At 35.4% G+C, this 23,856-nt stretch overlaps 1 protein-coding gene across 8 annotated transcripts in view; it reads left to right on the top strand.

Annotated features, from left to right (window-relative positions):
* Nucleotides 1-23,856, top strand: part of USP9X (ubiquitin specific peptidase 9 X-linked) — a 141,305-nt gene that overhangs the window by 102,907 nt on the left and 14,542 nt on the right. For all 8 annotated transcript variants that reach the window (XM_023731917.1, XM_004376928.3, XM_004376927.2 and 5 more), the window contains 12 exons: nucleotides 5,685-5,793; nucleotides 6,023-6,169; nucleotides 6,769-6,915; nucleotides 7,570-7,792; nucleotides 10,001-10,221; nucleotides 11,810-12,000; nucleotides 15,745-15,918; nucleotides 18,249-18,390; nucleotides 19,760-20,513; nucleotides 20,889-21,012; nucleotides 22,168-22,393; nucleotides 22,895-23,024. In XM_023731917.1, the coding sequence (XP_023587685.1) occupies nucleotides 5,685-5,793; nucleotides 6,023-6,169; nucleotides 6,769-6,915; nucleotides 7,570-7,792; nucleotides 10,001-10,221; nucleotides 11,810-12,000; nucleotides 15,745-15,918; nucleotides 18,249-18,390; nucleotides 19,760-20,513; nucleotides 20,889-21,012; nucleotides 22,168-22,393; nucleotides 22,895-23,024 (2,588 nt within the window). The remainder of the gene's footprint in view (nucleotides 1-5,684; nucleotides 5,794-6,022; nucleotides 6,170-6,768; nucleotides 6,916-7,569; nucleotides 7,793-10,000; nucleotides 10,222-11,809; nucleotides 12,001-15,744; nucleotides 15,919-18,248; nucleotides 18,391-19,759; nucleotides 20,514-20,888; nucleotides 21,013-22,167; nucleotides 22,394-22,894; nucleotides 23,025-23,856) is intronic.

Here is a 23,856-nt window from a genome sequence, read left to right as displayed (position 1 = left end):
GAAATCAAATATTTGGTGGTGCAGTGGTTAAACCACTTGGCTGCTAACCAAAAGGTCGACGGTTTGAACCCACCATCTGCTCTACAGGAGAAAGATGTGGCAGTCTGCCTTTGTAACGGTTACAGCCTTGGAAATCCTATGGAGCAGTTCTACCCTGTCCTGTAGGGTTACTCTTGAGTTGGAATCACTTGATGGCAGTGGGTTTTTTGGTATAGCACCTTGGTGTTCAGGAAATTTTTTTTTAACTATGTTTTGCTTAGATCTAAATTTGTTTGATATTAGTCTCTGCAAAATGCCAACATTAACTCTTAAAGCACTAATTAATTTTTTCTAATTTCAGAATTCAGATTCCCTTAGGAGGCATATATTTTAGTCCAGTTTTTGATGTGGTTTAAAATTTCTAAGTTTTTAAATTAAAAAAAAAAAAAAAAATCCCTCCTATCTTGGCTTCCTAGGTATCAGGTTTTGTTTTGTTTTTTTTAAGTGAAGCTGTTAATTCTATGAAATTTATGAGGCAGGGTTATTGTAAGAACTTTCGTAGTTTACACTGAGATTAAAGACTTTTTTACGTCAAGAGTATTTAGTCACGATGGAATAATTTGGAAGAGGATAGTGAGAATAGCAGCACAACTGGAAAAACATAATCGATGTCACTGAATTGTACATGAAGAAATTTTTGAAATGATGTATCTTTGGCTATATGTATTTCCACCAAAAAAGAAAAAAGGTCCTCCAAGGTCGAGAAGGGAGAGTATTGACATGTTGTGGGTTTGTTAACCAATGTCATAAAATATGCGTGTACTGACTGTGTAATGAGAAACTATTTTGTAAACCTTCACCTAAAATACAACAAAAATAAATAAATAAAAAGAGTATTTAGTCAGTGATAGTAATTTTGTTTCAGGCTTCACTTTATTTTTTATTTTATTATTGTAGTTTAAGTGAAAGTTAACCTTTTTTAAAAAAATTTATTTATTATTGTAGTTTAAGTGAAAGTTTCCAATTCAAGTTAGTTTCTCGTATAAAAATTTATACATACCTTGTTGTGTGACCCTAATTGCTCTCCCTATACTGTGACAGCACACTCCTCCTTTCCACCCGATTTCCCATGTCCATTCAACCACAGGCTTCACTTTTTATGCAAGTCGAACATAGATTTGTAGAAAATGTTGCATTCCAACCTTTTATGTCAGTCTAATCCTGACCTTCGTATATAAGGTAACTTTTTTAACTTGAGCTCTAATTAGTGTCACTGTTATATACAATTAATCTGTCTTACATACATTTTGTGAAAAGGCACAGAAAATGTTCAGTTTGCTTACCGTTCCATCACATGCCACTCAACAATGACAAAACTTCGATGAGTGAAAGGTTAATATAAAGTCGAAATCAGCACTTTGCTGAAATGAAGCTTAGTGATAAAGCTGAAAATATAATGTACATGATCTAATGAAGTAGGTTCAACTCACCCACCCCAAAGGATGGTCTAAAGTGATTGAGTGTAGGCTTCAAATAGTAATGTCTACTCTTTTAAGAAGTTCCTTAGGTAATTTTCTTGAAGCCATCTAGTGTACTCTGTTCAGAAACTCTTTTTAACAGGATCCTCATGAATCACGTTGCCCTTGCTACCTCCTTGAGAAGACTTTATCGTCATTGGACAACTCTGCACTATTAAAAAAGATAAATTGGTTGAGTATGTCCTATTCCATTTCATAATACGTTGGGTGGGGGATAAGAGGAAAGACAATTAGGCAAGAATTAGAATGAAGTCAGACTTGGAGGTAGCAGATTTCTTATACTGTGTTGAATCTTTTAAATCTTAAACTAAATTAGGAACTTGTTTCATATCTTTGGCTAGTAAGAATTAAGGAACTTGGTTTTTAACAGGTTTTCTGCCTGTACCCTTTATGAAATTTCCCTTGCACACAATGAGATAAAGTACTTTTAAAAGCACTTCATCTCATTAAGCTTCTTTTATCTTGTCTGCAGCAATAAAGGGGATATTCTAAGGTTTAAGGTCTTTTTAGTATTTGGTTTTTATGGCTCTGGCATCATTCTCCAGTTCTAGGCTTCCCACCCCCACCCCCACCCCCACCCCCTACCCCACCACAGTTCATTCTGTAAATGTCTGAGTACTTAACTGCAGGTTCAAAATTCTTTATCTCCAGTTAGTAATAATTTGACAGCAAACCTGGCCTGAACTCATTTCTTGGCGAAACCTGATCTGAACGAGGCATTACCGTTCTGAAATCGGAATCCCCAAACACATCTGGTCTCAAGGGTTCCAGATGAGGAATGGTGCACCTGCATACATGAGGTTGACCTTCAGGTGGAGTTTATACTTGAATAATCATATTAATAAGCAACATAGCTGTTTATAAAACATTTCCCACATATATTTTCTCACTTAACTTGCACAGCAACTCTGAAGTAGAGTACACGACATGGTTAGGTCCCAAAGACTGGGTCATTATGTGAAAATCGGTGGTACAGAAAAATGAAGGATAACTACATTATTACGTAACTGCCAGATTACATCACCACATAACTGCCAAACCACTGAGAATCATGGCCCAGCCAAGCTGACACATAACCTTAACCATCACAGCCAGCGTTACTCTCTCCTCGCACTTGGGCATTTGTTACTACCAGACATACATTGTTATTGCACAAAATAGTTAGTAGGTTTTTTACTGTTGTCACAAATTCAAAACGCCAGATGATGAGATAGTAGGTGAGGAGAGGTGTATGAGAGTCATGCTTTGTGGATGGGGAAACTAAGACTGAGATTAAATGACAAGGTCATACCAATGCCAAAGCCAAGACTTAAAACAAGGTTTTCTACCTCTTGAGTTCTTAACTTAAATTTCTGCCACACAGCTTGACTCTGTGTAATTAAAATTCATCAGCAAATATGAATCCCTACTATGAGCCCTGGTGGTGCAGTGGTTAAAGCGCTAGACTGCTAACCGAACGGTTGGTGGTTTGAACCCATTAGCTGCATCGTGGGACAAAAGACCTGGTGAGCTGCCCCCATTAAGATTATAGTCTAGAAAACCGTATGGGACAGTTCTACTGTGTCATATAGGGTCATTGTGAGTTGGAGTCGACTCGACACCAACTAACAACAGCCACAACAGGGCAGCTGGAGTGATAAATACCTTTGAAAATCTGATAAAAATTAACGAATCTTCTTCCCAGAATACTAGGTACATAAGTGAAAATGTTTAGATTTTTTTTAAAGGAGGTTTGTGAAATCCATCCATGGGTCGTATAAATCATAGGGACTTAGAAGCCCTGTGTTTTGTGGGTCTGAGTTTGGGAGAATCCAAGTAAATTGAAGTCAGGAGTTCTTTATTTAACCCACCATTTATTATTAAAATTAATCACAATTTTTTTTTCTGCAAAACGTTCATCTAGAAGAATGAAACCTTCAGACAATCCTCTTTACTACTCGTAGTGAACTGTAAGAGGAAGAGAACTGGGTCTTTGATCTTCGGGAACTAGACTACCTGTTCATTTTAGGGCTACAAAAATGTTTCAGTCTCTGAAAGACACACTTGATAAATAAGCATGCATCTACACACAAACACACACAACCTCCATTCATGCTGTTAACTTTAGAGTGGTTTTTCTTTAAATTTGTCTTTTCATAAGTTAGTACATGAAAGTTGCTAATGATTTTCTAGCCATCTGTGCAAAGGAAAACCAAGTTTTTTAAGATGATGGTTGGTGGAAATTTTGTTGTTACTTAAGTTTTGATTAGTACTGGTTTCCTAGGACTGCTGTAACAAAGTACCACAAACTTAGTGGCTTAAAACAGCAGACATTTCTTCTTTCACAGTTTTAGTGCTCTCTGATGGCTGTAGGAAAGAATCCTGCCTTTCCTTTTGCTAGCTTCTGATGGTTGCCAGCAGTGCTTGGCGTTCTTGGTTTGTGGACACATCACTCCAATCTCTGCTCCCTCTTCACATGGTGTTCCTCCCCTAGGTGTGATAGAAGTTACTTGACTATTAATGTTACTCAACAAATAACTTGTATCATTTGAGAAGAATATTTGAAAGGAAATTTGTAAGGGGTTTTATTTATGCCCTGCCTTGTTCCAAGAAGGATCAAAACTGTATATAAGACACTAAGAGAAAATGACATTAATGAGTGAGGAAATTGGAATAATGGGAAAATTAAAAGTGAAAGTAAAGCCAGGAGGGAGGTTAGTACACAGAAATGTGTTATAATGTCCTTTACACAAGAAGTATAAATCTGGTCCTGAGCACTCTGACAGCTAGCGCAATGACAGAGACATGGTGGCCATCCACGAAATGTAGTTGGTGGTGTCTATAAAATGGGCAGATGCTTAGTCAGGAGGTACTTGCTGAGTATCTTCAGGTGCTGTTCCAGGAAGTCTGTCATCAAAAAAGCAAAGCCCCTGCTCTGAGAGAACTTACTTCCCAATGGAGACAGACAGACAACTATTTTGTAACAAATAGTGTTTATACGTTTGGTAACTGTTTCTTGAACACCTACTTTCTGCCAGATACTGTTCTGGGTTCTGGAGGCACAGCAGTAAACAAAATGGATGATAGCTCTGTCCTCTTAAGAGTATTGATTCTAGTGAGGTCTATGTATTATACAATAATATTTATTTTAAAGATACATCCATAATGATCAGATAAAGTTTCTAATACTGAGACTAGTTTTTCCCATGGGTCTTCATAGAATATTGTATACTACAGTAGTTCTCAGTCTTCATTGCACATCAGAATCACCTGGAGGGTTTGTTAAAACACAGATTGCTGGTAGAGACAAAAGTTTATTAGTGGTTACCAGGGGCTCTGGGGGAAGAGAGGAATGACGAAGTTGGTGCTTAAGGGGTACTGAGTTTCTCTTTGGGGTGATAGAAAACTTTTGGAAATGGATCGTGGTGATGGTTGCATAAAATGGTAAATTTAATGTCACTGAATTATACACTGTAAAATGGTAAAGTTTTTGTTATGTATCTAATTACAGTAAAATTGAAAAAGATAGACCCACCCTGCTCCCAGTATTTCTGATTCAGTAAGTCTGGAATGCCTGAAAATTAGCATTTCTAACAAGTTCCCAGATGCTGCTGATGCCACTGATCTGTGGACCACACTTTGGGAACCAATGGTGTAATGTAAGGGACAATTGCAATAATTTCCTTATTGTAATTGCAGTAGAATTCCACAGAGGTATTTGTTCCAAAGCACAATTGAATAAAAACTGTAGAAGGTCAAAAAGATATGGCTTACTGCATGAGCATCTTGTAGTGTGTCTAGAAGAACATTTCCAGCCTGTTCTGAGAGAGAGGTATTAGAAGATATCCCACAAAAAAAACTACAGGCTTGCATTCTATTTACCTATCCCAGCCCTTGGAACGGTCCAGCCCCACCCCTAATTCACAGGGCATGTTAAAGTAGTCAGATGGTAAGAAAGATTAACGCAGAAATTCTCGGAACTCTTAAGTGACGATTTGAAGTTAAACTCCTTGACACACAGGGTAAGTTTATTATGTGTTGATGGCTTGAGTGCTTAAGGGAGGTTACCTTGTATTATACTATTTATTTACTTCCTTGTTGCCCCCCTCCCCCCGCTCCCCATAGAGAGATACAAGTGTTAGAATCTTTCTCTATGAAAATGATAAATGTTAAACATTTCTATTTCAGAACTGTTCGTCAGGTGGCGCAGGAGCAGTTCTTTTTAATGTGCACAAGATGTTGCATGGGACACAGGCCTCTGCTTTTCTTCATTACTCTCCTCTTTACGGTTTTGGGGGTAAGATATTTTTTAATATGCTTATCAATGTATTTCATTCTTTAAACGAGCAACATTCAGGAATTTATGATTTTAGCTTGCTTTAAAATTAGGTCAGTCCATATTTAATAAAATATTGGTAATTTTCCGTACTATTTTATTCACCTGCTCTAGCTAACTCTGGGTTTTTATGGAATGGATTCTGAACATGGACATGTATATTAATATTATTCCATTTTTATTGTTTTAGAGCACAGCCAGAGAGAGAGCTAAACATTCAGGCGACTACTTCACTCTTTTAAGGCACCTTCTTAATTATGCTTACAATAGTAATATTAATGTGCCCAATGCCGAAGTTCTTCTCAATAATGAAATTGATTGGCTTAAAAGAATTAGGGTAAGTTGAAGTTAATACTATGTTTATCATGTCGCTTTTTATAGTGTTTTATTAATAAATGATTTATAGTTTTGAACATTTTGTAGTTAAAGGACCGAAGAGTATACTCTGCATTGGTAGATATTAGTAACTCAGAATTCATAGAACAAATGCATAACTAGTTTTGTTAAAGTACTTTACTTGAGACTTGGAACACTGATGTTCAGCCTCTCCATTTCAGTATTTTGGGACTTTTTGCAAATTCTCATCTTTTTAAAAAAAAAATTATTGAATCGTTTCCATAAAAAATGAGTCTGATAGACTATCACTTAAATTTAATTTTTGATCCTAATTCCTAATACTTATTAGGCAGAGTTGCACGAGAATTTATTTCTGATAAGATTTACAGCTTTTAGCCTTCAGATTAGCATTTCTTCCAGTAGTTTGTAAAGCCTACTTCTAGAGAGTTCTCAAGAAAAAATAAACTTGATTGAATGGAAGGGTTTGGGGGGGGGATTACCTCTGAGATTTCACTTCTCTTCAGTTCTCTTTTTCTTGCATTTCTCTCCCCCCCACCTTCCTTTCATAAGTTAGGCATTTGATATTTTTTCCTTTGGCAGGATGATGTTAAAAGAACAAGTGAAACAGGTGTTGAAGAGACGATCCTTGAAGGCCACCTTGGTGTGACAAAAGAGTTATTGGCCTTCCAAACTCCTGAGAAAAAATACCATATTGGTTGTGAAAAAGGAGGTGCTAATCTCATTAAAGTAAGTTCTAAGTGTTCATTAGCAAATCTGATTAATCTGTAGTATCATGTCTTTAATGTGTTATCTTGACCTTTTCTTTTTTGTACTGTTTAAAAATCTTTATAGAGGTTACAGTAATTTTAAAAGTATAAGTATGCCTTAATTTATTTAACAGATGTTTATAAGTTTTGTATATAAGTAAAATTTCAGCATAAAGCATTTTATAAAGTAAATAAACAATTTTTCTATTTAGAAAATACTAATTTTTCACTTTATCAGACTATTTAAAATGATGCAAACCTCTGTTTTCCAAGACCATTCGTTTGTATGTTTCTTTAATGAGTTTCTTCACATGTGTGGCAACTCAAGGAAACAAAAAGTATCATAAAGGAGTAAATTTACTTAGAATATAATTTTCCTTACATACTACAGTTTAACTCTTTAATACAACTCTTTAATACTCAAAAAATATTTTAACCTGGCAATTTGAGTGTACCTACTAGTTATTGTAAATAGTGTTTTGGAGTGGTATCTTTTTATTAGAAAATCATTTTCTGAGATCTAATGAAATCTTGAATTCTGACAAATAATTTTAAATTTCCTTTGAAGAGATGTTTTTTATTTCTTAATATATATGTCATTGCTAATATGTGATCCTTTCTTTCAATTCTTTAGGAATTAATTGATGATTTCATATTTCCTGCATCCAATGTTTACCTGCAGTATATGAGAAATGGAGAACTGCCAGCTGAACAGGCTATTCCAGTCTGTAGTTCACCAGCTACCATTAATGCTGGTTTTGAGTTACTGGTAGCGTTAGCTGTTGGCTGTGTGAGGAATCTCAAACAGATAGTAGACTCTTTAACTGAAATGTATTACATTGGCACAGCAATAACTAGTAAGTATTTTAAATTATAACGTTTTTGGTGATTGGAAATAATTCTCGTTTCAAATTCTATTTTTATTTTTAAGTAAACATCTTCAACTTACATTTTTATTTTCTTTCAGCAACTAATTTAACATTTTTAGCAAATGAGTGTGTAATTAAGACTATTATAAGCAGAGAGCCTTAATATAGAATATTTTTTAATTTGTTCATTTCTCATAAATGCCTTCCTGTAAGTAGTGCAGATATTTGGCAAAGTAAGTTTCATTACATCTGAATAAAAGCCCAGACCCCAGAGTAATAAGTAGCCAAAATAGGTGCAGCGAAGTTCAAACTTAAAACTCAAATTGTATGTACTGCAGAACCTTCCAGGCCCTCACTTAGAAGCTCTTTAATATTATTTTCATCTGGGCTCTAAGAAGAATCTGGTTTTGAAGATTAGAGTATGAGAAGATAACATTTTAGTGCACTTTATGTTCTCAGGTAGTGCCCCCATCAAACCCGTGAAATAGGCTTTAGTCTCCAGATCTTACAGATGAGGAACTCTAAAGCTCAGAAGGGGTGGGGGAATATAAAATATCAGAAGAAGCAGAAGTAGGCACAACTGAGACTGTTTTAAGAGAAGACTGTCTACAAAGCTTAAGGATATAATTGGTTAGTAAATTTTTAAAACGTGAAATTATGTTTAGGTATGTTGTATATCAGAATATAAAGTTTTAAGTAACATTTTAGGAGTTTTCAATTAAATTGACTGCTTTTAAAAGGTTAGGCCTTTCGTTACTTATCCTGTTAATTCTACATATAATGAGAAGATTTGGTGGTATATGTTCGTTTGTTTTTTTTTAACTTCGTGGGATTTGTTTGGGTTGTTTTTAAGTAGTGCATTTGCTTGGTAAAATTTTCAAGTGCTGAAGAAGGTATATACTAGGAAGTAGGCTTCCTGCCCATTCCAGATTCCTAGCCCACTTTCACAGCAGCAACAATTACCATTTCATGTTTATCCTTTTGTATGCCACATCTACGTGGATATAGAAGTAGTCCCTGACTTAACGACACATTTGAGTTACAACAATGACCATCTTTTTTTGTTGGTACATCTTATTGTTAGTAATATGTACTACATACAATGTTAAAATATACCTGTAAGTTTATATGTAATGTTCTAACCCCCAAGTACAAATAAAGATCAGATTTATAAAGATACTGAAATGATTAAAAACCAAACCCACTGCCATTGAGTCCATTCTGACTCATAGTGACCCTGTAAGACAGAGTTGAACTGCCTCATAGGGTTTCCAAGGCCATAAAGCTCTACAGAAGCAGACTGCCACATCTTGGTCCCACGGAGCAGCTGGTGTGTTTGAACTGCTGCCCTTTCGGTTAGTAGCCAAGCACTTTAACCACGGTGCCATCAGGGCCACCTGTATTGATAATAAAAGGCAATAATAATGAAAACTTTAAAAAAAAAAAAAAATTTGACTTCTGTCAGAGCAGACTTACAACGGAGTCGTTGGAACTGAACCTCGTAAGTTGGGGATTTAACTGTATGCCTAGATAGTGTTGTTTCCAGTTTTATACTAGGTGGAAGGAGACGTACAGTAACTTGCAATTTTCACAGCATTTTCAAATCTGCTATCTCATTGGCTCTTCAAAATAACACTGGATATAGGCAAAGTAAGTGTTTATTAGTATTATTGCATTTACTAGGAAGGAAACGGGCTCACCTGAAAACAAAAGAGTTGGTAAGTGTCAGAACCAGAACATGAACGCATGGTCTAAGGATTATCTAAAACAGAGCAAAGTGTTAATGTGTTGATGTGACATTTCATGTCATACTTAATTTGAAGGCACTTTAAAAATATACAAAAGTATAAAGAATTAAAGTTAATAATGACTAAACAATAAGGCTGAAACTAAAATTAGCATGCAGAAATTAGCATTGTGACGTCTTTTATGAGTGCTTCTAAGTAAAAGCAACATAGAAGCACATCAGGAAAAAAACATGAGTTCATAGGTGGTGGGGTAAGAATCTGTTCAGTGGTATATGTTGCTGTATATCTTAGATTTGTTGAGAGTGAAATGAAAACTTACAGCACTACTTCAAGGTAGCTGTAGTGATGGTGGAATTGTTGCTAATGTTAATTTGTCAGCTTAGTAGAGCTACAGGTGGACAGAATGATTGTGTTCATGGTATGAAAATCTTTTATCTTCTTCTCGTAGCTTGTGAAGCACTTACTGAGTGGGAATATCTGCCACCTGTTGGACCCCGCCCACCAAAAGGATTTGTGGGACTGAAAAATGCTGGTGCTACTTGTTACATGAATTCTGTGATTCAGCAGCTATACATGATTCCTTCAATCAGGAACGGTATTCTTGCAATTGAAGGCACAGGTAGTGATGTAGATGATGATATGTCCGGGGATGAGAAGCAGGACAATGAGGTAAATTTTATTTATCATTTGTGTTTTCTGTGTTTGAAGATTCTGATACCAAATATTGTTCTTACTTAGAGTATTGTACTTTATCGGACCTGTTAAAATATACTTAAAGATAAGGCTGCAATCTCCTAGGGTGGGCTGCTACCTCTTGACATAATATAGTGTAGTGCTCACTATCAGACTTTAAACTGCAGTTAATTTTTATGACAGTTTATCTACATGTCTTTAAAGTACAGTTAATGTATTTATACTTTATGTGGAAAGTGTTCAGTATAATTTCAGGTTTGTGTAATGGTAAAATCTTCATTGTTAATAATAGCTTATATTTCCGCTTTCCTATTTCATATTTTTAATTACATATCTTCTTTAACATATGCCAAGTTGTAGTTGTCAGTTTCATTATCTGTGCTTACTTTTAGGTTACTAAAGTAACCCAGACCTTTAGTTATTCTTACTTAAGAAACTTTCTCTCTACTTTAAATGATGTTACGTGGTCTTGTGGCAGAATTTACACTGCCGACCAAGACTATTCAGTGCAGAATAAAGCTATGGAAAAGGCAGGTTTTAGTTGGCAGATCAGATGAGTTGTGGTCATGTTTATACCCACCTTGTATTCCTGTTTGATTTTATTTTACTGTTCCTACTTACAGTGTTGATGGGCACTGAAAAGATAAGTCAGAGCATATTCTAATTGTAGTAAATGTCTTGAATGGTTCTTTCCTTAATTCCTTCCCTTCTGTCACCAAAACTAATTTTGCTCTCAGGAAGTAGCTCATCATTTGGAACTTCTGAAACATATACTTGAATTCAACTTTTCCTCATATCTATTGAATTAGATCGTCCAGGGGTTGGAGTTGAGTATTTTTACTCTTTTTTTTTTTTTTCTTAAAGCTGCATAGAGGATGCTTACACTTGTATCTGGTTAAGAACCACTGTTGTGAGGGAAAATTGATACTCAAATTCTAGTTCTGTAGCCCATCACATTGTTGGGATGTTGAGTTAAACACAAGTAGAGGTAGCTGATCATACCAACAAGAAATAAATGAGGCAGATAAAATATGATACAAAATTCTGCTCTCAGCTGCCTTACGATTATGACCTTTAAAGATTCTGTCTTTATGCTATGTCTTCTACCACTGTTCTTGGTATCTATATTTTATTGAATATTTAGTTCTGAGCACTTTATATATATTATCATACAATCCTCACAACAGCTGTATGCGGAAACTGAAGCTTAGAAAAGTGAAGTAACTTAGTTGGTCAAACTAACTTAGCTTGTAAGTGACAAGATTTGTGTTCAATTCAGTCTTACTTAACCACTACACTCTACTCTGCTATATTATATTACCTCATCGATAGATGGTCAGGGTTTTCCTTTATGATAACTCATGTGAAATGGTGGGGATAAACACTAATGCTGTAAATTGAAATTTATAAATTTAAAGTTAAGTGCTTTGGAATTAAGAAACATAATAGAAATACAAATCATTTGGTTTGGTCAATATTTGGTATTTATCTCAACATATTTTACTATACTTTTAAAGTTAAGATTAGCTCATTAATGGTTGTGGTTCTTTTTCTTTGTTTCTAGAGTAATGTTGATCCCAGAGATGATGTATTTGGATATCCTCAACAGTTTGAAGACAAACCAGCATTAAGTAAAACAGAAGATAGAAAAGAGTATAATATTGGTGTTCTCAGACACCTTCAGGTCATCTTTGGTCATTTAGCTGCTTCTCGACTACAATACTACGTGCCCAGAGGATTTTGGAAACAGTTCAGGTAAGCAGCTATTGCTGGATAATAATAGGGATACTTCTAAAATACATGTTGGGAGGTATCTTTATAATTATTTAATATTTAAGCAATAGTAATATTCAAACGGAGCCCTGGTGGCACAGTGGATAAGAGCTACGGCTGCGAACCAAAAGGTCGGCAGTTCGAATCCACCAGCCACTCTTTGGAAACCCTATGGGGCAGTTCTCCTGTGTCGTATAGGGTCGCTATGAGTCAGAATTGACTCGATGGCAGCGGGTCAAACTGCCCTTCTTAATTAGGTTTTTTCCTCCTTGTTATCCCCATAAGAGGAGGTAGAAATTGTCACAGTAAGGAGAAGCAGCATTCTTTAGTTTTTTGGTATTAATTTTTTATTATGGAACATATCTAATATATACAAAAGTGGAGTATACTCATCACCCAGCGTCAACAGTTGTCAGCTCGTGGCCAATCTTGTTTAATCTGAATTCCCACCTACTTCTTTCCAGATTGTTTTGAAGCAAATCCCAGACATAAATTCATCTGTAAATATTTCAGTACGTATCTTTCGTGCGTTTTAAAATGTAACCTGATACTGTTTGTCACGTCTAAAAAACCTTAATAGCCAATATTCCTGTTAGTGTCCAATTTTACCAATTGTCTCATACTTGTTTTTCACTCTGGTTTTCTTTTAAACCAGGATCCAAATGAGGTCCATATTCACAAATGGTTGATATGACTGTTTTAATCTTTTATTCCCCCTTGCAATTATTTGTTGATGAAACCAGGCCCTGGTGGTGCAGTGTTTAAAGTGATAGACTGCTAACCGAGAGGTCAGCAGTTCAAACTCATCAGCTGCTCCACGGGAGAAAGATGTGGCAGTCTACTTCCATAAAGATTACAGCCTTGGAAACCCCATGGGGCAGTTCTACTCTGTCCTGTAGGGTTGCTGTGAGTTGGAATCAACGGCAAGGAGTTTGGTTCTTTTTTTTTTTTTTGGACCCTGTAAATTTTCCCACAGTCTGCATTTTAGTGATCGCATCACTGTAATATTTTATTATTTCTCCTTTCCTTCGCCCCCCTGGATTCCCTGTAAATGGGTAGTAAGATCTAGAGGCTTGATTATATTCAGGTGTTATCTTTCTTTTTTTTTTGGAATGGACGGGCAAGCAAGACTACTTCATAGTTGGTAAAGTTTATCTCCATGAGTAGAGGGTACATATAATGTCTCCTTTATCTCTGTTCTTATGATGTTAACAGCCGTTGATCATTATTGCCTAAATCCAGTATTTCATCAGGGTGTCATAATGACAGTATTCTAATTTTATCATTCATTGATTTATTAGCCAGAATAGACCTATATATAAAGTAAAACTTTCCCTCACCAATTATTTGGCTACCCTAATGTGCAAATTTTATAGGAAAGGGAGGATAGATGCTTTTTTCTTTCCCTTTGTAAGTTTATAAAATAATTAGTTGATTTCCTAACAGTCTTCAAAAGTGACTTATGAGCCTTTGCTTGTTAATCTTGTTTTTTTGACTTCTTTTATTCTACTGACTTTTTTTTTTAAATCAATGCCTATTATGTGTCATGCACTGCTAAAATGCCACAGTAGAACCAGATAATTCTGTACTGTGTATAAAAAGGACTGTAATCCTTCATAGCAGTGAGTTTTTAAAATAATACTCCTTAGATTCCTTCAGCTAGGTAATTTGAAGACAGCTGAGAGGAGGGGAAGCAATGGGTCACTTGACACTGACACCCCGGTCCATCATCCATGCTTTAATCAGAGTAACGCCCCTTTAGGTCCCCTTTTATCTCTAGGGATACTACTTAAATTTTTTCTAAAACCTCTACTTTATAATATAATGATCCCCCCTATAAATTCCTTCGATTCCCCTAACTAGTCCCCCTATTTAATTCATGCTAGTGGCTTGCGTATGCCAACCATTCTTCTTCCCAGCTCTGTGCTTTTACTCCATCACCTGGCATACTCCTTGCCTCCCTTTCTGACTATTCTAGTTCTTTTTCTTTACCTAGCTTGTTTCATCTCTGCAATGAGGCTTTTTAGCATTTCTGTTCTTACTCTTCCAAATTACTCTGACACTTTGAGCTTTTATCTTAAATTTAACTCAACTATAAATACTCTTTTCTCTCCTATAATACATTTACATTTTTGACTTCTCAATTAGTTATTCCCTGTGCTAGTGGAACTCACAGTTTGTCTAGACTAGTACTTTTGGACTAGCCACACATTAGATATGTAATATGCTCTTGATAAATATGGATTCATTAACCCCATTCTCCCACCCCTCCCCAATTTTTTATTTTGAAAAATTTGAGACCTACAGAAAAGGTGAAAAAAGTAGTATAATAATCACCTTTGTATTTATTATATTCTTTACCCTGATTTACTAGTTAACATTTTATTATATTTGCTTATCTTTTCATATGTATACTTGATTTTTTGATGTTTTTGTTGTTTTCTAAACCAGTTGATAGTAAGTTGCAAACATCATGACACTTCACCCCTAAATATGTATCTCCTTAGCGTAAGGCCATTTTCCTACTTAGATGTAATACAACCCAAGAAACATATTGATTTAATAATTTCTATTATTCACCAGTGTGTATTGATTTCCCCAAAACGTTCTTTATAACTTTTCTTTTCATCCCAGTCTAGTATCTAGAAAGGAATCGCAGGAATTTGGTTGTTGCCTCTTTAGTCTTATTTAATCTAAAATAAACTCCTGAACTTGTCATGACTTTTGTAGCACTGAAATTTTTTAAGAGTTCAGGCCAGTTGTCCTGCAGAATGTCTTACTTTCTAAATTTGTGTGATTATTTCCTCATGATTAGATTCAGGTTAACATTTCTTTGGCAAGAATAACTACATAGGTGTTGTTATGTACATCTCATTAGAAGCACATGGTATCAGTTGGCCTAATGGTGATAACAACTTTGATCCCTTGGTGTCTAACAGAGCTCTCCATTGTGAAGTTATCTTCTTTAAAATTAATAGATCATACATGGAGAGTTGACTAGATAAATAGAATTGACTGATGCCATTTCCAATAATGAAACAAATTGCTTTTAACAAATAATATATCTGACTTCACACTCCATGCAAATTTTCATCTATAATTGGAATGAGATAATTCGCTACATAGAAGTTTTACAAAAGAATTTGTCAAAAGACAGTTAGCTACTTAGACATATTTAAAATACATTTGTGATAATGTCTTCTTTTGAATACACTTGTATTCTTTATACATTACTTTAAAACATATCAAACCTTTGTCTTTATACTTGGAAAAATCAAGTTAAGAGTAAATAGATACGATCTTTGTACTGTATCTTTACCCTCAAATGTAAGGAAAATAAAAGGAGTAAAATAATAATTACAATATTCACATAAGAGTAAAAGTGAAGTTCCTCCTGTCCTCCCATTTTAATAGCATCTTCAGTTGGATTCAAAATGTATGCGTACAGTGTAGTCAGCCATCCTTTTTGGAGCCATATGCATCCACCACTCCAGGAGGTTCATGGTAATTCTTTGCCACTGGAGTACCGCTTTTACTATGAGCCTCACTCTCTCCCCCACTGTATGTAAAGTACATTCATTTTTTTCTGCTTCCTTTATGTAGTTGAATAATAAAAATTTCAGTTTGTATACTGTCATTTGTGGTAATATTACTCTCCCCCACCCCCCAGAAAAATACATACGTTCTTCTGTGAATGTTGCAGTTCTATGTTTGTTTATCTTTTAGGCTTTGGGGTGAGCCTGTTAATCTACGTGAACAACATGATGCGTTAGAATTTTTTAATTCATTGGTGGATAGTTTAGATGAAGCTTTAAAAGCCTTAGGACATCCAGCTATGCTAAGTAAAGTCTTAGGAGGTTCCTTCGCTGATCAGAAGATTTGCCAAGGCTGCCCGCATAGGTAAGTGCTAATTACGTATTTAAAGTGTATATTGTACTGTTTTTTCCTAACAAAAATAAAATTGTCACTAGTACTTAATGCACAAAAGTAGAATTATGCCACTGATTACTAAATACCTGAGTCTGTGAGTGAATTATGTACTGTGCATACCCTACTATTGTGGGGGTAGGGGGATTGTTTGGGTTTTTTGTCAAATAACTTCTGGTCCTTTTACTCTACCTTATCTCTCACTATTTATTTCCTCTTCGTTCTTTTATGTATGGTCATTCCTGGTAACTAAAGTAGCATTTTGCATATATCTACAGATGTTACTTAAAAATTTGATCTTTATCTTAGAATTAATAATATTTTAAATACATTAATCTTAGAAGATGACAAGTCTAGAGCAATATTTTCTAGACAAAAGAAATAATGATTTTCAAAATATCACTGATGATTGTCATCCTTAAGGTATGTTTGCACAAAACATTCAGCAAGAGCTGACAGACAATAAATTCTGGGGTTTTTTATTTTTTGTTTTTAAACTTAAAAGGGAAATTGTTTGATTAAGGGCTCCTGTTGAAAATAGTTAACAGTTCCTCACTGATAAACATGCATTTATGCCTATTGTGTGGAAGTTTTACTTTAGGACTTGTTGTATTAATTTTGGTTTTAAATCCCTTTTCACAAAATACCACAATAAGATAGTATTTTCTACAAGCTAAACGGTATTACATATATGGGTTGTGTGTGTATATGATGAGTGGGGGTGATTTCCTGATTGAACACAGGGAAATTATTGGAGATGAAGTAGGATTCTATAAACGAGAATTTCCATCAGGTTGTAATCTTACCATTCATTCTGAATGAGAGGCTATACTTGTTCACTTGGGTAACTTTTGGTCCTTTCGAAAGACCTTTTACATTCAGTGGACAATAAAATTGTTATTTTAACCTCTTGTTTTTAATTTTTTATAAAATAGCCAGCTTTTTGGTCATCTGTTCATCCTTCTTATTTTAGTCAGTTTTTAAAATTATTTGAGAATTGATTTTCTTTGCTAAGTGAAAATGTACAGAGTATGATTTGTTGTCAGACCATTAATATCCAAATACCTGTTCAACAATTGAACTAGTCTTATTATATGCCATAGCGATACATAAAGAGTTCCAAGTCTTATCTGTTTTAGGGCATTATTTGTCTAAAACAGGGGTCAGCAAACTATTGCCCATGGGCCACATCCAGCCCATCACCTGTTTTTGTAAAGTTTTATTGGTTGGAATGCATCCATGCTCACTCATTTACATACTGTATGACTGCTTTCACTATAATGGCAGAGTTGGGTAGCCACAGAGGTCATACGGCCTGCAGATGCTAAAATATTTACTGTTTGGCCCTTTACAGAAAATGTTTGCTGATCCCTGGTCTTTAGAATATATCCTGGTTTTCAACTGGAGTTGGAGTCATAAGATTTATTTATTTTTCCTCTCTTTTATGGGCTGTTTCCTGATTATAGTAGCAATTTGCTTAGTACCTACTTCATATTCCATTTGTGTCATTTATAAATGCCTTTGTGTACCTATCTTTTTTCCTTAACTAAGTTAAAAATCCCTAAATATGAGAGACTGTCTTAAATATTGAATATGCCACAGTTCTTTACACATGGAAAACACTCTCAGTATATTTATTGAATGAATGAATTTGATGGTTGGCAATGTATTCCCTACATCATATGTGTTCTGATTTATCACTGTGTCTCACCAGAAATCTGAAAGTCCTTTTGGTAGAAAATTACAATCTGGGTTGCTGGCTCCTGCTCAGATTGCTTATCCCTTGCTCATTTTATGTGTTCTAACTTGGGCTTTAGTTAGGCTTCTATTAAAAGGAGGAAGATTAAAAAATTCAGCCCACTAATACTTTAAAGTGTCCTTTTTAAGAAATTGATAAATTCATGCTAAATTACTATCTAAACAGATAATGGAAGCAGCATGGGAAAATGCAAAGAACTTAAGCGTGAGGCCAGACAGATCAGACTTCAAAACACCGTTTTGCCTAGTGATCTTCCCAGATCACTCATCTCTGAAGCGGGGTGGTGGTATTTTTCTAGCAGGTTTGTCACAAAGATGAAGAACCCAATATAGTGTGTAAACAACCTCATGTGCCCAGCACTTAGTAAGTGACCGATAAATGTCCAGTAAGTGACCAGTAAATGATAACATTCTATGATTATGAGTTTTGTATTATATAATACATACTGCAAATGTATTTGTCATTAAGTCCATAACTAAAATGTTTAGAAAACTAAAAAATTAATCCTAAGTCCCTTTGATCGTTTCTTAAATAATATCTTTAGGTACGAGTGTGAAGAATCTTTTACAACTCTGAATGTAGACATTAGAAATCACCAAAATCTTCTTGATTCTTTGGAACAATATGTCAAAGGAGATTTATTAGAAGGTGCAAATGCATATCATTGTGAAAAATGCAATAAAAAGGTATGGATTGTCCAGTTTTGTTTAAAATATTATGATTGCATTTAATGGATTTGGAAGAAGTTTGTTTTTATTCATCTCAAAATTCACTGTCTCTCTGTATTCCCTAAGGTGCCCTGGTGGCACAGTGGTTAAAGTAGTCGACTGCTAACCAAAAGGTCGGTGGTTCAAAACCACCAGCGGCTCCTTGGGAGAAAGATGTGGCAGTCTGCTTCCGTAGAGGTTTACAGCCTCGGATACCTTATGGGGTCACTATGAGTCAGAATCAACTCAGCGGCAGTGGGTTTGGTTTTGGTTATGGTGGTAGCAGAGAGGTAGTCAGGATGATAACTGATTTAAAGGTTTTTCAGAGAAAGAAGATAGAAAGGAAGTAGTGCTAGAGGGACTAGAGAAAACAAGTAAATAAGATAAAGAGTTTTAGTAAGATTCGTAACTTAATACCACATTCTCTCATCTCTGAGTTATGCAGACACTTTCCGTCACAACCCTGGAACTGCTATGGCACTCCTGAGAGCTACAGAGCTGACAGGGGAAACATTTCTCCTCTCACATCCAGGTTACTTTAATTCTTCATTTAGCCACACCAGTTTTCTTCTACCACCTGTGTTTTGAACCACTTGGATGAGATTTTTAGACCTACCTAATTAGTTTTTATCTGTGAGAACTTAACAGTACTTTGGAGAGACAATTCTCTCTCTCATGCAGATGCACACCCACACAAAGACACACACACAGATAAAATTGTGTGTATCTTTGTGGGCTCTCAAGCCCTCTCACCTCCAACTCAGCTGTCTTGTTTTGACCTTACACACCATTTGGAAAGGTATTAAAATCTAGAGATTAAGATCAAGGGCTGTAAAGCCATACTTCTGCCACTTACAGCTCTGAGACTTGAGGCAGGTTACTTAATCTTTCTGTGACTCCTAATATCTATATCCCTGATTTTTGCAATTTGTAACAAATGACATAGACCATTCCCATATTTTTAGATTTTTTGTTGTTGGGTGCCATCAAGTCAGTTCCAACTCATAGCCACCCCATGTGATAGAAGAGAACTGCCCAAAGGGTTGTCTTGGCTGTAATCTCTATGGAAGCAGATCACCAGGGCTTTTCTCCAGTGATGCCACTGGGTGGGTTGGAACCTTTCTGTTAGCAGCCAAGCGCTTAGCCATTGTGCCACTAGGGCTCCTTATATATTTAGAATGTTAGCATTAAAAAAAAAAAATCAATTATGACAGAATTACCTTGGTTGTGTATTCATTATCATGTATTTGTTTACACCTATAAATAATTTCAGATAAGTCTTAATTTAAAAATTTGGGGTTTTTTACATTGATTATAAGAGACTAGTAACTTTCACTGTTTATTTTAGGTTGATACTGTAAAGCGCTTGCTGATTAAAAAATTGCCTCCCGTTCTTGCTATTCAACTAAAACGATTCGACTATGACTGGGAAAGAGAATGTGCAATCAAGTTCAACGACTATTTTGAATTTCCTCGAGAGCTGGACATGGAACCTTACACTGTTGCAGGTGTTGCAAAGCTGGAAAGAGATAATGTAAACCCAGAGAGTCAGTTGATTCAACAAAACGAGCAGTCTGAAAGTGAGACAGCAGGAAGCACAAAATACAGACTTGTGGGTGTACTTGTACACAGTGGTCAAGCAAGTGGAGGACATTATTATTCTTACATCATTCAGAGGAATGGTGGAGATGGTGAGAGAAATCGCTGGTATAAATTTGATGATGGAGATGTAACAGAGTGTAAAATGGATGACGATGAAGAAATGAAAAACCAGTGTTTTGGTGGAGAGTACATGGGAGAAGTGTTTGATCACATGATGAAGCGCATGTCATACAGGCGCCAGAAAAGGTGGTGGAACGCTTATATACTTTTTTATGAACGAATGGACACAATAGACCAAGATGATGAGTTGATAAGATATATATCAGAGCTTGCTATCACCACAAGACCCCATCAGATTATTATGCCATCGGCCATTGAGAGAAGTGTACGGAAACAGAATGTACAATTCATGCACAACCGAATGCAGTACAGTTTAGAGTATTTTCAGTTTATGAAAAAACTGCTTACATGTAATGGTGTTTATTTAAACCCTCCTCCAGGTAAGTATCTAGAATTTAGCTTCTAAGTAATAAAGAATAATTCTTATTTTACTTGTAGGATTTGTTAGCAGGCATCAGCATGTGTTTGATTTTTTTTTTTTTTAAGTTCATAAAATTAATGTTTTTGTTTTAAATGAGTCTAAACTTTTGGTTATTTTTAAGTCACATTTAAGATGACTACCTCTGAACAGTGTATGTTGACTTACCGGAAACAGGAGCTTTTGTTTATTTTAACAATTTGTTTTTGACTCAGGTGTTAGTTTTGAACGTGATTAACAAATTTAGGACTTATCACCATTAGTGGAAATGCATAGTTGTTTGAAAATGGGACTTGAACATAGAAGTTTGATTTTTATATCTGTATTTTATTTATAGGGCAAGATCACCTGTTGCCTGAAGCAGAAGAAATCGCTATGATTAGTATTCAGCTTGCTGCTAGATTCCTCTTTACCACAGGATTTCACACGAAGAAAATAGTCCGTGGCTCTGCCAGTGATTGGTACACGGCTTTGGATTTTCATTCGTGATATACTAACAGTTGGTTTGGTCCTTTAATTTACAGCTTTATTTTTTCCAAACCATGTGGATTTTTTTTAGTGGACTATTTTTTAGAACAGTTTTAGATTTACAGAAAAATTGTAGAAAGTACAGAATTGTCATTTACCCCCTCCCTGCTTCACACTGTTTGTCCTGTTAACACCTTGCATTCCTGTGGTATATCTGTTACATTGGTAGACCAACATTAATACGTCATTATTAACTGAAGTTGTCCGTAGGTCACATTATGATTCTGTGTTGCACAGTTGTATGAGTTTTGACAAATACTTAATGTCATGTGTCCACCATTACAGTATCATAGAGAATAGTTTCACTGCCCTAAAAATGCCTTGTGTTTCACGTATTTATCCCTCTCCTCTCCACCTTAGCCCCTGGGAACCCCACTGATCTTTTGTTCTCTATGATTTTGCCTTTTCCAGAATGTCATATAGTTGGGATCATACACAAACCTTGAGAATTTGAAACGTAAAATAAAATACCTCGGTTAGCAATAGTGGGAGGAATCATATTAATTACTTAGTCTAAACATGGCCTTTTATTATTTAGAAGCTGGCTTCTACCTCTGTTACCTAGATGATATCTTTGACACCCTTATACAAAAGATTACAAGATGAGGCTTAAAAGTCTAAGCTGCTTAATTTCAAAATTATTAGGTTTTAGCTTTCATAGATTAAATTTTACCATAAGATTTAAAAAATGTAGAAAATTAAAATAGTTTTCTTAAATTCTTAATAATTGTGACAAAGTATAGAAGCCATTATAATACCTTGATTTAACGATTTTATTCATCCAGAAATAAGATGTTACGATAAGGGAAGGAGAGGGACACTGTTTTGTCATTGAACCAAAAAGAGTTAGGTAATGATTTGTAGAAGACTATATAAGCTTTCATTTATCTATTTTATAAAAACTCCATGGGAATAGACCAAATCATAGTGTTCATCTGTCATTTTGCTATTAGTGCTAGAAGCAACCATTGCTGCTTTTCTTCCAGCGGTAAAAGGTGTTTGATTTTTATTTGGTTCATAGAGACCCATTCATGTACTATAGAAAGCAGGTTACTGAATTGATACTCACAGGCTTTTTTCTGTTTTAGGTATGATGCACTGTGTATCCTCCTTCGTCACAGCAAGAATGTACGTTTTTGGTTTGCTCATAACGTTCTTTTTAATGTTTCCAATCGCTTCTCTGAATACCTTTTGGAGTGTCCCAGTGCAGAAGTGAGAGGTGCATTTGCAAAACTTATAGTTTTTATTGCACATTTTTCCTTGCAAGATGGGCCATGTCCTTCACCTTTTGCATCTCCTGGACCTTCTAGTCAGGTAAATACACAGCTTACTTTCTAATGATTAAGTGTTTACAATTAAATTTTTTATTCTGGAACTGAATTTACAGACATGTGTATCTGTTTGATATGTTTACATATAATCCCATACCTGAGTTCCATTAAAATTAATTCATAGCAATTAATAGTGATTGGCTCTCTAAAAAATAAGGGAATTTCCTGTTTATTCAATTATATGCAGTGTGCAGTGGCTTAGTTATAAACTTATAAAGTAGATTATTTTGAAAAATTCTAAATGAACTTCACAATTAAAAACAGTATGGAGGTTCTGTAATAAAATCTACGTTGGAACTTCATTATTCCCTCTTCCAAGAAGCAACCCTTCTTAATAGTGTCTTGTGTGAGTCCTTCCAGAAATTTCTGCCTGTATTCAACTTATATATGTTCATGTCCTTTTTTATGCAAGTAAAAGTGTATCATACCTGTACCATTTTTATGAAGGGGGAAAATAAAAAGGCTAATATTTTATCCTTTATAGGCTTATGATAACTTAAGCTTGAGCGATCACTTACTAAGAGCAGTACTAAATCTCCTGAGAAGGGAAGTTTCAGAGCATGGGCGTCATTTACAGCAGTATTTCAACCTGTTCGTGATGTATGCCAATTTAGGTAAGAATTTAAGTTTCATAATTTTATCTTAACATACTGATTTCATATTTCATATTAAATGGTATAGTCATTTAGGTTCTAAAATAGAAACAGTATTCCATAAAACCTGTTGTGAGTTTTATCTGAACCTTTTTTATGACACTTTTCACCTTGTACTTCAGTAGTTACTTACGTATATGTCTTAACTCCATGATAGATGCAGGTCAGGATTTGTGTCTTAATCGTGTTTTTATCTGGCTGCTTTTTGAAAATACTGGTTCCTAAGCACCATCCCATACCGATTGAATCAGAATTCCCAAGGCTAGCACAAGGAATCCATATTTTCAAACGTCCCCAGATGATTGTTTTGGGTTTTTTTGTTTGTTTTCATTTTTAACATTTTATTGTGCTTTAGGTGAAAGTTTACAGAGCAAATTAGTTTACCATTCAATAATTTATACACAAATTGTTTTGTGACATTGATTGCAATCTCTGCAGTGTGTCAGCACTCTCTCTCTTTCCACCCTGGGCTCCCTATTTCCATTTGTCTGGTTTTCCTGCCCCTGCCTGCCTTGCATCTTTGCTTTTGGGCAGGTGTTGTCTGTTTGGTCTCCTATACTTGATTGTTCTACGGAGCACGTTCATCACGAGCGTTACTGTTTGTTTTATAAGCCTGTCTAATCTTTGGCTGAAGGGTGAACCTCAGGGCCATACTCTCGGGGTTTCTCCAGTCTCTGTCAGACCAGTAAGCCTGGTCTTTTTTTTTTTTTTGGTGAGTTAGAATTTTGTTCTAGTCCTGCTCTGTCTGGGATCCTCTATTGTGATCCCTGTCAGAGCAGTCAGTGGTGGTAGC

This window comes from Trichechus manatus, unplaced genomic scaffold, assembly GCF_000243295.1.
Source record: "Trichechus manatus latirostris isolate Lorelei unplaced genomic scaffold, TriManLat1.0 scaffold00046, whole genome shotgun sequence".
In the NCBI taxonomy this organism is placed as follows: Eukaryota; Metazoa; Chordata; class Mammalia; order Sirenia; family Trichechidae; genus Trichechus; species Trichechus manatus.
This window is presented reverse-complemented; position numbering and strand designations above follow the sequence as displayed.